The sequence below is a fragment of the Lissotriton helveticus genome, chromosome 1_1 (genome assembly GCF_964261635.1).
Source record: "Lissotriton helveticus chromosome 1_1, aLisHel1.1, whole genome shotgun sequence".
Taxonomy (NCBI): Eukaryota; Metazoa; Chordata; class Amphibia; order Caudata; family Salamandridae; genus Lissotriton; species Lissotriton helveticus.
The window spans coordinates 1,952,345,635-1,952,363,440 of NC_136057.1; the positions used below are offsets into that span (position 1 = coordinate 1,952,345,635).

The 17,806-nt window shown below is 47.5% G+C and overlaps 1 protein-coding gene across 1 annotated transcript in view; it reads left to right on the plus strand.

Annotated features, from left to right (window-relative positions):
- KCNT2 (potassium sodium-activated channel subfamily T member 2) overlaps nt 1-17,806 on the plus strand; it is a 1,660,679-nt gene that overhangs the window by 1,133,639 nt on the left and 509,234 nt on the right. Inside the window, exons 13-14 of the mRNA XM_078650345.1 lie at nt 2,604-2,784; nt 8,622-8,786. Coding sequence (XP_078506471.1) covers nt 2,604-2,784; nt 8,622-8,786 — 346 coding nt within the window. The remainder of the gene's footprint in view (nt 1-2,603; nt 2,785-8,621; nt 8,787-17,806) is intronic.

Below are 17,806 nucleotides of genomic sequence, written 5' to 3' on the forward strand. Positions count from 1 at the left end.
GACCCTTGATTTGAATTCCACGGAGTCGGTGCCTGTTTTTCGAAAGGATTGTGAACACAGGATTGGGTTCATATATATATATATATATATATATATGTATATATATATATATATATATATATGTATAATTTATTGGTAAAACTGCGCACACCTACTGAAAGGTAAAAAGTAATCTAGGCATTACATGTTCCAGCATGCACATTGAATCCACTCACCTGTGAGGCCCAATGGAGGGTGTGACTTGTAGTAATCAGCATGCAGATACAAGTGTGACTCTGAAGTGCCTGTGCAAACCTTTACTGGAGCCTGCAAACAAGGACCGTGAGGATCCAAAACGCACCAGGCATATGAAGAATCTCAGTGTGAATGGCAAATTTTCTGCCTTGAACAATAAAGAGCTTTTTTAAAGTTCAGCTTCAAGAGAGAGCATCTTAGTTTCAAGGGTGCTTTCACAGTCACCACAAGGTAGATATAGTTAGGTCTCCTTTTGCATGGATGGAGTGTTTTTTGGATTCCTAATAACTTAGCCCCTTAGACCACAAACCATTTTGAAAAAAAGGTGACCCCACTTCAGCTCCTTCCTTGAATTTTTCAGGGTGATCCGTCAAGCGGGGGCTGCGAAAAAAGGGGGCTTCCAAAATGCAAAATCTTTATTATGCCTGTTTCTGCTCGTTTCTGATCTCTATATTGCCTCTTTCTGCTTGCTGCTAGCCTTTATTTTTCCTCTAGCTGCTGGCCTTTTTTTTGCCTCTTTCTGCTAATTTCTGATCTCTATTTGCATCTTTCTGCTTGTTGCTTCCTTTATTTTTCCTCTCTCTGCTCCTATATTATTTATTTTTGTCTAGGTGAGGGAAGCAACACGGCCCCACTCCCAAGATTGATTTCGGCCTTTGGGACTCCGTCCCCTGGGTCCTGCCATATCTGTGCAATGGAACTGCGGTGGGAGCCTCAAGGCCTCCATGGTCCCAGTTGGCTCCCCATATCCTGCGGGAGCTGGCATTGCTCTGACAGACAGGGAGCTGCTGAAAGACAGTCCCTGTCTGTCAGAGCAATATTTTCATCTGTTTCCCTGCAACCATATTTGTGCTATGCCCCCATGACCTGGCCCAACCGGGGGTTATTTAGAAGCAAGCGTTGGAGCCTGCTCTTTTTATTATTTATTTTTCCTGCGAATTTGCGAATATTGTGGATGTACGTAAAAAATGTTTAAAAAATGCTTTTAAGCCATAGTTGAGTCACAGGGGGGCATAATCCTAGCCGACCCCTTTTCTGTTTTTATTTTTTTATTTTTTGAGACTCGGCTGAATCTGAGTCCCCAGATGGCTGCCAACACTTCCTGGCTGAATTGTAGGCAGTCAATCAGAGATCTTTATTTCGCTGCACAAGTTTGTCATTTTTCGCGAAGTCATCGCAGCCAAAGATATCACTAACTATATTCTCTGAAATTTCCCAAAAACTACTGAAGGGATTTACACCAAAAAGCACAATCTACATAACCAAATCTGCCTTTCTGCCAAATGTTGTGTAATTCCATTCAGCGGTTCAATGGTCCTATAGGAATTTACATGGAAAAATGCACTTTTTTGATATCCCTTTCTTTTTCTCAGCCCCCACTTGACCGATCACCCCAAAACTTTCCATGGCCAACAAGAATCACAAGCACACATTTTTTTGGGAAACTTTCATGTAGATTTGTCCATTGGCGCCAAAGATGAGTCCTAACTCTATCAACCTAATGGCGACCACCAGTTGGCAATTTATATTGTCAAAGTGGATGTGTGTTGATTAAGTACAGTTAATCTACACTAACTTCTATATTCTTACTTTCATGATATTTTGGTACTGGATATTTTGGCCATGCTATTTTAGTATATACCCATCAATCCACTGCTCTCACATGCTTTCTATCTGTGTACTTGTGTTGTTAGCTATCTTGTGACCGGTCACCATGCCCAACTGCGTCATTTGCTTTAGGTCTACATTTCTGTTAAAATCTCTGCTTGCATCTGTGACTGAATGAGGCCATACTCTGACTTCCTACCTAAAGAAACATTTAAAAGTCTTCTTGACCAGTGGCACATCTCCGTGGCAGACTTCTACCTATCTAAATATCTTTCTGCAGATGTGTTTGTTTATATTAATAAATTGTGAGATTTTCAGCAGCATCAGAGATGCACAGTGAAGAGCTAATAAAATATGATGCTATGGTGCTTATGATTTGCTTTTTCTTTCGTTAATAGCATAACAAATCCAAGGGGAACAAAAATACTGCCACAGCTTTCTAATATTTAAAGACTGAATATAACATAATTTTGCTCCATTTATTGAACCAACAAATTTAGCACAAAGATACATTTGAAAATAATTTTTAAGTGTAGTTCATTCTTGGTGTACCCCATCTGTAGAATGTACGGCACCCATGTGAGCTCAAATGCTAATGTGTTATTCACTGTTTGTGATCATTTTGTAAGTTCATTCACATATATCACTAGGTACAATTTGCATAGTTTGCATAGTTCTTCTTGGACTATAAAATGGCACAATATAACGGATCTCAGTAATTTGTTCACAGGCTTATTGGTATTTTTTTCCTTTCTTGGTAGCATATGTGGAATTCAACATTTGGAAAGAGCAGGCAATAAGTTGACGCTGTTTGATTCGCTCTACTTCTGCATTGTGACATTTTCTACTGTGGGATTTGGCGACGTCACACCGAAGATCTGGCCATCCAAGCTGTTGGTTGTGATTATGATCTGTGTTGCACTTGTTGTACTTCCCATACAGGTATTGTATTTCACCTATATTACCAGTTGGAAAATTGCCATAAATCAAATATGTTGAAAAATGCATGTATTTATTTTCTTGAATCACAATAAATTATTGCCATGTTGTACAATGGTAGGCAATAAATTCAAGGTGGCCTAAACTTTATTGCTGCAGAACTGAAGCTGTTCCTTCGTATAAACTCTGCTTATCTGTAAGCACTAGTATTTACTAGCCTAAGGAGCTAGTCCTAATAGGACATAAAAAAATACTTTATTTAGTTTTTTTCTGTTCTTGAATGAACAGTTTGTTTTATGTTTTAATAAGGGAAGAGAGCCTAATGTTGACGTTTGCTGTAAGGTAAAATCCGATTATTCTCGTGCATGCAGTAAATCCTGCTACAACATGGTGGTAGTAATTACGCCAATGGTAATCCTGTTGAGGGAACATTTACTGCATCTGTCCCGAGCTAGTTGAATTTGCATTACTGCTCTCTAAATCAGGCCGTTGTCATTGCTTGACTCCAGTGTTAGACACAGGACGAGTTATTTTTACATTTGTGACAAATTGCCACAACACCTTTTTTCGGGCATATTCTACATAGAACAACAGGGACGACTATAGCACAGGGTGCCCAGCATGTAGGTCAAATGCAATTGGAAAAATCCCATGGCTGTAAAAGCATTGAAGATGGACAAAGCTAGGACTGGCCGGGATGCACGTCCCCTGGTCGAGCTCTGTCACTTAGTGTGTTACCTAAGACAATGCATGACAATAGGGGAATTCGTGGCTGTCTGACAGATAGGAGAGTGGGCTGTAGAATGAGTGGTGCCGGGTGATGCAACCGTGTTTGGGATTCAGATGCATCATTGCCCTTCCTCCACCCTGTCTCCCATGCTGGTGCGCCCCTTATGTGTGCTCCAAGAAAAGTGCACCTTTGACTGGAATGGGACTTAGTCGTGAGCAGATATTACGGTGAAACTCTGCCAAAGGGATGAGTCGGACATTTGAAAGCGCAAGACACTAAACAGAACTCTGTTGACGGTATATACCATGTGTGGAGGGCAAGGACTGGGCCTGCTACACGTGGCTTGGGTAGCCAAATAACGACACAGGGACGCAGATTCTCACTATGCCCGAAGACCCCGAGCGGCCTTCGGCTCTGTTTATTTATACCCCGGAGCGAGCCCGCCCCGGGGGTGTGGGGATGCATGTACAGATGGCAACAAAGTATAGAGGAGCCCGGGTGGCTCTCTACATCCCTCCTTCAATTTAGTATACTCCTTTAGGCGCTCGCGCCATCAGGGTGATGTCCATGCAAAGTCTTTCAGTCTCTGGCTCGGACCCGGATTGGGTCGCAGGTTGTACCGCTGACTTCGGACAAACGGGGATGCCACAACCCTCACCACTTGAAGCTGGGCACGGTCGGCTGGAGCTGGTTCCGATGTTATGATTGGCCGCCCCAAGTGGGCTCCCTCCGTTTTGCCCTGCCGTTGGTACCTTGAGAACAACTCCTCAAAGTCCAGACCATAGTCCCCCGCGTTCTCCTGGTCTCCACCCATTGCTGAGGGCCCTGCCGGCCCTCCCACTTTCTTGAAACATGACACGTTGCGAGTTACCACCTGGCTGCCTCGCCGGACGGTGACCATGGTCCCCTGAACCTTGTCTACTGTCTACACCTCTGGCTCGTAGGGTGTTCGAAATTTCCATCCTGGGTGTCGATCCCGATTCACCACAGTGTCTCCTTCCTTTAGCGTCGGCTGTTGGGCATGCCGTGCTTCGCTCGCCTTTTGATTTGTGGCTCGCCTCCGAGCTTGAATAGCCTCTCCGTTCCTTGCCTCAGGGGTCCATGTGTGGTCGGTCGGGATGCTGTCCCGAGGTGCTCTCTTGAACAACACATGCGCCGGGGCACATTTGGTAGTACTGTGTGGCGTCTGACGGTAGACACCTAGGAACTGGTCAAGGGTTGCTTCGGGGTCCTCCCCGCCATCCACGGCAATCCTCAGAGCTCGGTTCAGTGTCCTCATTAGTCTTTCTACCTCCCCATTTGCCTGGGGCCACAACGGAGTGATCTTTCGGTGTGTGATCCTGAGGTTCTCGAGGTAGCTTTAAAACTCCCTTCCCTGGAAAGGTGGCCCATTGTCTAACTTGATCTCCTCTGGGAGCCCCATGGTGGCGAAGATGCGGTTCAGGGCCTTCTTGACTTGGGGAAAAGCGATTGAGGGTATCACCTCCACCACTGGGAATTTGAAAAACGAATCAACGAGAACGAGCGTGTGCCGGCCGTCCGGGAAGCTCCCGAAATCAATACTAAGGTGGGTCCACGGCGTCTGGGGCGCCTCTTCCGTTATCACCGGTGCCGGCGCCGGGTCTCTGCCGGTGATGGTGCAGGCATGACAGGAGCGTACCATCTCGCCCACCATGCTGTCCATGGCTGGGAACCAGACCTTGCTTCTCAGGCGGGCCTTTGTTTTGGCCATCCCCTGATGACCGACATGTGCTATCGCCAGCATCCGAGGCTGAAGGCTCTCCGGCACTACGATCAAGTGCCCTCTGAGGATGACCCCCTCGTCACCCACACTCAGCTCGCTCCTGACTTGCCACAATTGCTGCCGTGAATGGCTGACTTCTGATCGAAGGCTCTTGGCTCCATCCAGAAAGTGAGCCTAGAGATTCCCTTCTAGAGCGTGCCTGGCGCGAATGTTTCGTCCTTCGCTGTCGCATCTCCTATCTCCTTCAGCGTCATTGTGTCCGGGCATGCTGCTTGCGAGATCATGTGAACAAACTCTTTGGCTCCCGGTCTGTCGTCCAGGGGGTGGGCCGGCTTGGTGACATCGGGATGCCGGGACAGGTAGTCGGCGGGGTTGTGCGCTCCTGGTCTGAACAGAATCTTGAAGTTGTACCCCTGTAAGTGGACGGCCCAGCGTTCTATCCGTGGGGGTGCTAATCTGGACGATCCTGCAAACAGAGGTAGCAGGGGCTTGTGGTCCATCACCACGCTGAACTCCTGACCACACAAGTATAGGTGGAAGTGTTGGCACACCCACCTTATCGCCAGTGCCTCGCGCTCAATCTGGGCGTATCGGGTTTCTGTGTCAGTTAGGGCTTGGCTCGCGTAGACTACCGGCTTCCATTCTTCCAATCCGTATTCCTGTAGGAGCACCGCTCCGAGACCCACAGGGCTGGCATCCATGATCAGTTCTGTTTTGCGGCGTGGTTGGTAGTATGCCATCACTGTTTTGTCAAGAAGACTTGCTTTGATGTCTTGAAATGCCTTGTTGGCCGCCGCTGTCCACTCCCACTTGTGGTCTTGTCGTGTGAGAGCCCTCAGGGGTTCCGCTAGAGCCTCCAGGTTGGGGATGAACCGGCCGCAGTAAGTGGCCATGCCCAGGAAGCTCCGCACTTCAGTGGGAGTCTGTGGAGTGCTGGCTGTCCTGATCGCTTCCGCTTTCTTGGGGTCTACTTTTAGGCCATCGCGGGCGAAGGTGTATCCGAAGAAGTCAATGGATTCTTGGTAAAACGAACACTTTGACCGATGCAGGGTCAATCCACTTTCCACCAGCCTTTGTAGCGTCGCTCTTAGGTGGGCATGATGGTCTTCGAGGGTGTTGGAGTAGACGAGGATATCATCGCTGAGGTTGATTACGCCGCTCAAACCTGACAACACCTCGCGTATGGCGTTTTGGAATACCTCAGCCGCTGAGGACACACAAAACTCAGCCGCCGATACCTTCGTAGCCCCGCGTGGGTCGAAAACGTGGTTATATAGTGGCTCTCCGGCTCCAATTCGAGTTGATGGTAGCCCGAGTTGAGGTCCAGCTTCGAGAACCATTTCTCCCCATTCAGGCCACGATGTCGTCCATGGTGGGGGTAATGTGCCTCTCTCTCTTTACGGCTGCATTGGGGAGCCTCATATCAACGCACAGCCTGATCGCCCTTGGTTTTTTCGGTTTGGGCACCACGACCAGTGGGACACCCAGGGGGTCGGACCTGACACTTTTTCTATCACCCCTAGGTCTTCTAGCTTCTTGAGTTCTTCCTCCACCTGTGGCCGGGGGTTGAACGGCACTCGCCTGTGCCGGAGGGCTACTGAGCGTACAGAGGTATCTATGTGTAGATGAAATTTCTTCCCTTTGAGTTTCCCGAGGCCTTGGAATAGTGCGGGGAACTCCTTCAGCAGATTGTCCACATGTGACTGATGTACTTGATTCGCAAAGAATACGAGCCCCAAGTCCTCCGCCGTGTGGCAGCTCGGAAGGGTGCCCTTCTTCCCTTCCGTAATATGAAAACGTGCTTCCGTCGAATATTCTCCATTCATGACGGTGGTGTTGATTACGCCTCGCAATGGTAGTGGGTCTGTTCCTCCATAGGTGAAGATCCGCGCGCTGGAGGGCGCAAGATCGGGCTTTGGCGACATCCTTTCATATTGATCTGAGTCCATTACGTTGACCGACGCCCCCGTGTCAATGAGGGCTCTCACTTCCGTGCCCTCAATGGAAACAGAGCACATGGGCAGCAGTCTCCTCTTCATGGACACTCTGCTGACATACGTCTTCGTATCGTGGTCGTCTTTCTTGGGCTTGACCGTCGGGGGTGGCAGATCCTGGTCTAGTGACAACTGTCGGATGCGCTGTGACAGGTGTCTGGGTCCGTGAGCGGCACGGGACCTGGGGGCATTCGGCCTGTATCTTTCTCCCCTGCATACTGCTGCAAAGTGGTTTAGCCGGCCACACTTCAAGCACGTTTTTCCTTTCGCCCCACACGTCTCCGTCGCCGGGTGATCTTCTCCACAGTATGCACACTGAGTTCCCCGGGTGGGCGTGTGCTGTTGGCAGCTTGACGGGGGCCTTCTCTGGATAGCTTTGACCCTCTCTTCTTTGATCGTTGTTGTCCTGGTTGAAGCTGGCGTGGTTACCGGTGTGTGTAGGGCTATCTCCATTTCTTCTGCCCGTGCATCAGACAGTTCGTGTGAACGGGCCAGAATCAAGATTTCATCTAGCGAGATCCCAGGTTGCCGGAGGATGAGTTTCCGCAATAGTTTGGATCGACACCCCATGATTTCATGTTTTTCCACTTCCTTTGGTAGATTTGGGCTATACTCCTCAGCATAGGTATACTTCTCTTGGTTATCTTGGTGATGGCAGCATAGCCTGGTTCATTCATCTGTGGGAGGAAGGGGCCTAGCCACATCAGGGCTGTGGGCAAGCAATATCCTACTGTATGCAACAAGCAGATGACATGCTGAAGATTTCCACCAGCATGTCATCTGCTTGCTGCATACCGTAGGATATTGCTTGGCCACAGCCCTGATGTGGCTAAGCCTCTTCCTCCCACAGATCTCTTTTTTCTACAGGAACAGTAAATGTGCACAGGACAGCACTGGTGACAATCCCATAACTTTTAGAAGTGAATGTCTGTAGACATTTTGGGAAACGATCCTTATAATGCTTCATTTTTGAAAGAGAAAGGCTTTATCATAGAGATGCTATGCACAGTCACTTCATACATGATTATAGTGTTCGAAGTGGAAAATGTGGTTTCCTGACAAACAGACCCATAGAAGCCTATCCTGAAAAATGTTACTACAGTTGGGTGATAGTGATCAATTACATACAACAATGGTAAGATGTTGATTTGTTTGGCCCATTCAGAGGTTTCATACCCATCAGCAACCACAATCCATTCTTGAAACAGCTATTGACGAACCACATTTTGACACTTTAATGTATTGATAAAATGTAAATATTTGAGTCCTGCATGAAAGTAATTGGACAGCTGAAAAAAGGCTAATGATAGTGAGATGTCTGTATTACACTTTGCCAGTGTGCTGATGTGACACTCACAGTGTCTTCTTGCAGTTTGAACAGCTCGCCTACCTGTGGATGGAGAGACAGAAGTCTGGCGGGAACTACAGTCGTCACCGCGCTCAGACCGAGAAGCACGTAGTGCTGTGCGTCAGCTCCCTGAAGATCGACTTGCTGATGGATTTCCTAAATGAGTTCTATGCTCACCCGCGACTGCAGGTACGACACAGATGTAAGAGCCGGAGTATGAATGAGTGCCGCTTGATATCTGCAAAGAAGAGGCGTTTCCGAAGACTGGGCCTTGACGTAGGTCTGTCTACCAAATCAGAATGTGAATAATGAGGAAAGGACACATAACTGTCACAATCCGTACATTCTAACGTGTATGTATTTATGATGCTACAGATACCATGGAAAGTACATCTCAGTTTCTCTAGGTTTGACAAGACAATGTCACTGCAAGATGAAGGCACCAATAGGCTGCTACGCACATGCACTGTAACAAGATTGATTTCAAGATTTAAAAAAAAAAAACGCTAAACAATAAATGTTATAAATATTACGAATCAGTAATTAACAGGCATTTTCTTCTGGGTTGAATATCAAATGTTTTATTTTTAATCAGAGAAAAGCTAACTGTGATTGCTAAACACACTCACACGCCCATACACGCATAAATAGAAAGAGAGAGGGAGAGATTGAAGATACACAAAGGTTAACAAACATTCGCATCAAAAGACTCTGGTGACATCATTGTAAATGTAACCGGGCCCTGAGCTGGCAATATTAATTTGTATAATACATGTACTTTTATATCACATGTTTATTTTGGGGTAGGTCGCTTAAACAATGCTGTTGTCTTCAAAGTGCAATTAACAATGGGCTATCTATCTATCAATCTATCTATCTATCTATCTATCTATCTATCTATCTATCTATCTATCTATCTATCTATCTATCTATCTATCTATCTATTTTCTGTCTATCTATCTATGTATCCACACAAATACATACGTAAACCCTCAGCACATGCCATAACTAAAGCTCTGCCATTTATTAGGGGCTTATTACCAGTCTGGCAGCCCACAGACCACCAGACATGCATGGTGCAGAGATGGCGGTCTTCTGACTGCCCTATTATGACCAGGACAGTCGGCCCACTCAGGGACAACCGCAACTGCCAGGGAACAGAGATCCCTTGTGGTGGTGCAGCAGTCTTGAAGCCGCAATTTGCTTGGAGGTGCCGCTGCGATGAGGAAACAAAGGGGGCGCCATGGGGAGCATGCGGGGGGAGCACATGCTGTGCCCTTCTGTGTGCATGCACCCCAGTTACCTACACATCATAGACTGCAGAAGTCCATCACATGCATGTACTGATTTTGACGTTTCCAATGCGGTGCCTATTTCATAGGCACTGCCGTGGGAACGCCAAAGAACCGCCCGGCAGACAGGAGAAAACTCCTAATCTGGGGGTTGGTTCAAACATGGGTTTGGCAGTGCTAGAGTGGGGCGATCCTGCTCCCGCAATGCCAAACTCATATTAAGATAGCCTTTTAGGAACATGGCGGTGGGAGCATGAGTTATGATGTGCATAGTTGGTTGCACACCATAACTGACGAATTTCAGTAGAATTTCACATTTGTGTTCGCCGAACTATAACAGATCTTTACCTGTGGCGTTATCAGTGATGTACCACTTTCACCTACTATGTACGTACACATTCTACACTGTGGATGACCTCTGGCCAAGCCTTGCAGCCAACCTACTTTGGCAGCGACCGTGGAGGTTGATCGCATGTGCACTGGTCTTAATTTGCGGGCTACCAAATTTCATGCAAGTTCATGAAACAGTGCCATGAAATTGATACAACCAAGTGTAGGCTAAACAGCTGAGTGTCTGCCAAATATTGCACATATCCATCAAACAATGCTAAAGTTATTGGTAAAGCATGCATGTTTTGCCCCCCACCTTTAATTTCCCCTATTGCTTCTGCACAATTCCTGATTATACATGCACTGGGTGTAACATGCTAACTGACTGCAATAGTCTAATCTTAGGACACCCCCGCGTCGCACGGCCACCAGCTGTCGCGTGAGCCCCCCACCTGCCACCGCTCTCAGCCTCGCTGAGCCTTCCTTCCTCCTGGCCACGCCCCCCACCGTCGCTCGTTGATCGCCCGCATTTCCCAGCATTTCCCTGCTGTTCTGCTTCATTGTAATTGTATTCTACTGTAAATTGTATTGTAATTTGCCTTTCTCCTATTTTTCCGTTCCTTTCTTTGTCCTGTTTTCCCCCCTTGTGCAGTTTCCCCGCAGTGCGCCCACCCGCCCCGCTTCCCGCCGCCGGGAGTGTGGACACGCCCCCTTTCCTTCGGTACCCTCCCCGCTCCCGCCTCCCAGCTACTCCTTCCCCCCTGCACTTGGCCATAAATGGAGCCATAAATGGCGACCGTGCGCACGCGCAGCGCTGACGCGCAGCGGGCGCGCCGATTGTTCGCCGAAGGCGCGCCAAAGGAAAGCCCGTCTGCGCCCGTCCGTGCCTGGACCGCACCCAGCGCTAGGACCCCTGGCCCTCCCCGCCGATGCAAGACGACCCGACTGACCTACGACGCCGCCACCCTCAACGCACTCAATGCCGGCCGGACCCACGCCTGCTGCCAAGCCACCCCGAGACGCATCCACGGACCCTTCACCTGCCGCACCTGCAAGTTCACCTGCCTCCGAACCTGCCAGCACCCTCCAAGACTAACACCAGCAGCAACCACCTCAAGTGCATCCTGCTCAACACCCGCTCCATCCACAGGCACGCCGTGGAACTCTGGAACCTCCTCGACGCTACTTCTCCGGACGTCGCCTTCCTCACGGAAACCTGGATGAACGCCTCCTCCGCACCCGACATCGCCATCGCCATCCCGGACGGGTACAAGATCATCAGGAGGGACCGCATCAACCAGACCGGAGGAGGCATCGCCATCATCCACCGGAACTCCATCCGCATCACGACCGACGCCAACGACTCCTTCGCCGCAGCCGAACTTCTCCACTTCCAGATTCACACCGACCCTAAGACGACCCTCAGAGGCACCCTTGTCTACAGACCCCCGGGACCACGCACACAATTCAGCGAAGACATCGCGGACTTCATCAGCCCACACGCCCTCCCCTCCGCTGACTACATCCTGTTAGGGGACCTCAACTTCCAGCTGGAGAACAACAAGGACTGCAACACCGCCGCCCTGCTGGAAAACCTCGCCAACCTCGGACTCAAGCAACTGGTCAACACCCCCACCCACTACGCCGGCCACACGCTTGACTCCGTCTTCTCTTCCAGCAAGCACATCACCTTCAGCCACGCCACCGGACTCCACTGGACTGACCACAACTGCGTCCACTTCAGCTTCAAGAGATCCCCGACCCACCACCACCCGCAACAGGTACCTCACAGGAATTGGAGCAAGATCACCGCGGACCAGCTCACCACCTCCCTCAGCCAGAGGCCACCCACCAACACAACGGACCCCAACGAAGCAGCCCGCAACTTCACCCAGTGGCTGACCGCCTGCGCCGATGACCTCGCGCCACAAAAGAACCCTCCCAGCAGACCCAGAAGCAAGAAGGCATCCTGGTTCACCAACGAACTCAAGGAATCCAAGAAGACCTGCCGCACCCTCGAGAAAGCCTGGCTCCTCAACTGGACCACCGACAACATGACCGCCCTCAAACACGCTACCCGCAAGCACCACCAGCTCATTCGCACCACCAAGAAGAAATCACTGAAGGAACGACTGGACAACAACGCCCACGACAGCAAAGAGCTCTTCACCATCGTCAAGGAGTTCTCCCAGCACCGGCACCAATGACATCACTCCGTCACAAGACCTCTGCAACTCCCTCGCCTCGTTCTTTCACCACAAGATCGCCGACATCCACAACAGCTTCGGCGCACCACCCACGCACCCAACCGTCGAACCAACACCCCCCACCGCCACCCTCCGCACTTGGACCACGGTAACCACCGAAGACACAGCCCGCACGATGAACACCATCCACTCCGAATCACCGACCGACCCATGCCCTCACCACGTCTTCAACAAGGCCGACTCCATCATCGCACCCCAACTCCGGAACATCATCAACACCTCATTCAACACCCCCACCTTCCCGGAGAGCTGGAAGCACGCCGAGCTCAGCGCCCTCCTGAAGAAACCTACAGCGGACCCCACCGACCTCAAGAACTTCCGCCCCATCTCGCTCCTCCCTTTTCCTGCTAAAGTCATCGAGAAGATCGTCAACAGACAACTGACCGCCTTCCTCGAGACGAACGGATCCCTCGACCCCTCACAGTCCGGATTCAGAGCCAACCACAGCACCGAGACCGCCCTCATCGCAGCCACCGACGACATCCGGACCCTGCTCGACAAAGGGGAAACAGTGGCCCTCATCCTCCTCCTCCGCTGCGTTCGACACTGTTTGCCACCGCACCCTAGTCCAGCACCTCAGCAGCATCGGTATCCAAGACAAGGCACTGGAGTGGATCATCTCGTTCCTCGCCGGAAGAACACAAAGAGTCCGCCTCCCCCCGTTTCGCTCCGAGGCCACTGAAGTCATCTGCGGCGTCCCGCAAGGATCTTCACTCAGCCCCACTCTCTTCAACGTCTACATGAGACCGCTTGCAGCCATCGCACGCCAGCACAACCTCAACATCATCTCTTATGCCGACGACACTCAGCTGATCCTCTCCCTCACCAGAGACCCCGACACCGCCAGAACCTGCCTACACGAAGGGATGAAAGACGTCGCCGAGTGGTGAAACTGAACTCAGACAAGACGGAAGTCCTCATCCTGGGATCCTCGCCCTCCGCCTGGGACGACTCCTGGTGACCCCCAGCCCTGGGCACCGCACCCAAGCCAACCAACCACGCACGCAACCTGGGCTTCATCCTGGACTCCTCCCTCTCGATGACCAGACAAGTCAACGCCGTCTCCTCATCGTGCTTCGACACCCTGCGTATGCTTCTCAAGATCTTCCGCTGGATCCCGACCGAGACCAGGAAGACTGTCACCCAGGCACTCGTCACCAGCCGACTGGACTACGGAAACGCCCTCTACGCCGGAACCACAGCCAAGCTACAGAAAAGACTCCAGCGCATCCAGAACGCCTCCGCCCGACTCATCCTGGATGTCCCCCGACGCAGCCACATCTCCAGCCACCTGAGGAACCTGCACTGGCTCCCCGTCGACAAGAGGATCACGTTCCGGCTCCTCACCCACGCACACAAGTCTCTCCATGACCTGGGCCCCAAGTACCTCAACGACCGCCTGACCTTCTACACGCCCACCCGCCAACTACGTTCCACCAGCCTCGCCTTCGCAGCCGTACCACGCATCCGAAGAGCAACGGCCGGAGGAAGATCCTTCTCTTACCTGGCTGCCAAGACGTAGAACTCCCTCCCCATCCACCTTCGGCTGACCCAGGACCATCTCGCCTTCAGGAAACAACTCAAGACCTGGCTGTTCGAGCAGTAGCATCCCCCCTCCCCCCAGCGCCTTGAGACCCTCCTGGGTGAGTAGTGCGCTATACAAATGGTATGATTGATTGATTGAATAGTTGATGCAGATTCATAAAACAGCACCAACGTTAGAAGCAAATACATTTTGTATGACATCCCCTTTATTTGCTCCCCAAGTGACTGTCACAAAACTTTACATACCAACACAAAACCAGTACTTTCATCCTTTTGTAAACTTTTGTGCACATTCAGCCCACTTTGATGAATTTGAAAAAAAAACAAGCATAATCTCAAGTTACTAAGGGCCTGATTTAGAGGTTGGCTGACAGAGTTGAGTCTGTCAGGATGGTGGAAGGTCATTACCGTTGCCATCTCAATGGTACTCCACCTGCGCAATTTTGAGATGACAGCCATCCCTGTGGTCATCTTTGTACATTGAAAGGAACTGATTTCATGATAGTTACTTTCAATGTACTAAAGGTCTGGTGTTTAGCTGCCATCAGGTTTGATGGCCTTACAGCAAGCATTCTACTTTTTTTTGTTTTACAAAAAACAACTCCCTAAGTGGGAGATTGTGTTAGAAACACAAAAAAATAATGACCCCCCACTACTGTTTGAAGTGCTGCATAAATACTTTACACAGTGCCTTTAAATTAAGCTTGACTGCTTTTGTCCGAAGCTACCAAAGGGTTAAGCACAGGTTAATTAGAGGTTTGCTTGTGACTGCACCATGATAAGGTTTGTGATTCCTGCTTGAGTAGGGCTTCTCCACACCCTCAACCAGTAACCACATTTTTTAAATAAAAAGCATAAAAGCCAGGAGCACAAGGCACTTTCTAACTATGGATATTTAAGTGAATCTCATATTTGTTTCTGATTTCGTTTTATTTCTACCTCTGTAGTGCACGACCTTTGGCCCCTGCCATCAATCAAGCTGCCATTGTGAACAGCTTTTGCTGCATGACTAAACTTGACATTATAAATGTTTCCTGAATGAAGACCTCGCTTATTCAGAAGTGAACTACATATAAGAAACTATACAAATAGGGAATGCAGCAATTTTTTCTTTTCATAATTTACTGGTAAAGAGAGATTTCCATTGTTTGGGGGTTTACGTGGTGGATCGGTATATTTCTACTCTCAAAATTACGTTTGTGTATCCTCTGCTGAAGGAATTCTTTAGCCCTACTGCCAACGTATCCTATGCACCAAAATGTAAGCGTGTAATATTTTTTAGAGAGACTTAAAACTGAACAATTCACCAAATCCTGCATTTTAGAGAAGAGAGATGGAGTTATGCAAAGGTGGTTTCAGACATATAACCACCCAGTTCAATATGTAAAGTAAATCCAACTTCATCAAGCCCCTTTATCTGAAAAACCAATGCCCTCTCTTTTATTCAATATATATATATATATATATATATATATATATATATATATATATATATATATATATATATATATACATATATATATATATATATATTACCTACTGGCGGTCGCCAGTAGGTATATATAGTTAGGATTTTTTTTCTATGGGTTTTTTGAAAATTCTATGTCTAATAACTTTGGCGTTTGTGGACGGAATTGGCTGAAATTTTCAGGAAAATGGCACATTTTGTTTCTGAGCAGCCCCTGAAAATTGGGGGGGGGTTCATCCAGGGGGGGTCGAGAAAAAAGGGGGGTCCCAAAACGTGTTTTTAACATTGAGTAAATGATCGGTAGGATCGAGAGACAAGAGGAGGCCAAAGCGAAGGGGGAAATGACCATAAGGGGGCATAGTAGATCCTTCCTGACCTCTTAGGTTTGATGTACCATTTTGCCAAGTTTGGTGTAATTCCGTTCAGCCATTCAGGCTGTAGACGTATGTAAATGTCCTATGGAAAATTGCATGGGGAAAACACATTTGAAAGTGTTGAAATTTAGAACCAATTAAAATGTTACTTTGGTTTTGTATTTGTGTGTGATGAAAGTTAATTGGTTATGTATATATGTCAAATGAGAGGAAACCACAGCCATTTTGTGATACTACTGTCTGAGGTACATTTGTGAGGAATTTTTGGTGGTGAATTTCTGGTGTTTGATTTACACAGTACTAACACTTCTCCTACTTTTAAAAAGGTGAGTTGTTAATTTGTAAGGGGAACTATGTTGTACACTTGAAGATAATTTGAAAAATGTTTTCTGTTATTTATTTGCAGTCCTTCTGTTATATTAAATACTTGATAAAGTTAGTTTTATATTATGTATTACTAAAAACGATAAATGAAAGTGATTATTTTTTTCTGCAATTTACAGCAAGCAATTTCAAAATAAAATGGCTCACAATGAAGAGACCGTGGCAATTTCTTTTGAATTGTCCACTACATTGATTGAAATTGAGAGCACCAATAATGAAATATTGTCACAAGGAGGAGATGACTTGTATGATTCCATTAGATTGATTGAAATGGACAGCACCAATAATGAAATATTGTCACAAGGAGGAGATGACTTGAATGATTCCACTACATTGATTGAAATTGAGAGCACCAATAATGAAATATTGTCACAAGGAGGAGATGACTTGTATGATTCCATTAGATTGATTGAAATGGACAGCACCAATAATGAAATATTGTCACAAGGAGGAGATGACTTGAATGATTCCACTACATTGATTGAAATTGAGAGCACCAATAATGAAATATTGTCACGAGGAGATGACTTGAATGATTCCACTACATTGATTGAAATTGACAGCACCAATAATGAAATATTGTCACAAGGAGGAGATGACTTGAATGATTTTTTTGATCAATCTGTTGATGGCGAATTTATCGAATGTTTGGAGACCATAGAGTTACAAGAATCATCATTGCAGACTTTTCATGAGGAAATTGCTGATGAGGACATGTTACTAGTTCTTTCAAATTTAGAAAATTCTGAAGAATAAATTTATATTTAGAAATCAAAAATTGTTTGAGACATTATTCATTTTTATTTTTAATTTATGAGGTTGTAGCGAAGTGATTGTAGTATAAAATGAGACTTATAGTATAGAGTGCAACATTTTTATGTTACATGGTAAGTTTACTCATATTTACTTCCCTTCTGCCACTATATTATCTCCAATGTGTATTTGACATCTCTTCTTCATCTCCGGCCTCCTTTCTCTCACTGTGTGTCTCCGATGCATCTTATCGCTGCTATTTTGTGTAATTACAGAAGAGAGAAAAATAAAATAGTTCGGAACGTGAAAAGGGGGCAAAGTAGAGTACCCCTCACCCCCTAGGCCTTTTCAGGCGGTCCCAAAAGGATCAGTTTCTGCTTTCCTGGGAGATTATGGTATGAGTTCCATATACCACAATAATTTGCATTACAACATGCAAGATATCTATCTCCTATTACCAACTTTTGGAGATATTCGCGCTAAGCGCGAATATCTCCAAAAAGTAACACCTGCCCTGAGCAGTTCTTAGCCATGTTATCCAATGGGAGGTGGATAACATGGCTAAGAGCATTAGCTCGGTAATGCATGAATATCGCTGACTTTTTAACGATATTCATGCATTGCGGCCGTTTATTATCGCATTTGCGATAAACCTTGATAATAGCAAGGTTTATCTTCGATAATTTCTGACGGTGCTTAGCGGTAAAAAATTCGTTGGTAAGCATTGTTAGCGATAAATATCGCTTAACTTTGGTAATATGCACCAACGTCTGTTAACGTTCGATTCGAAGGAAAT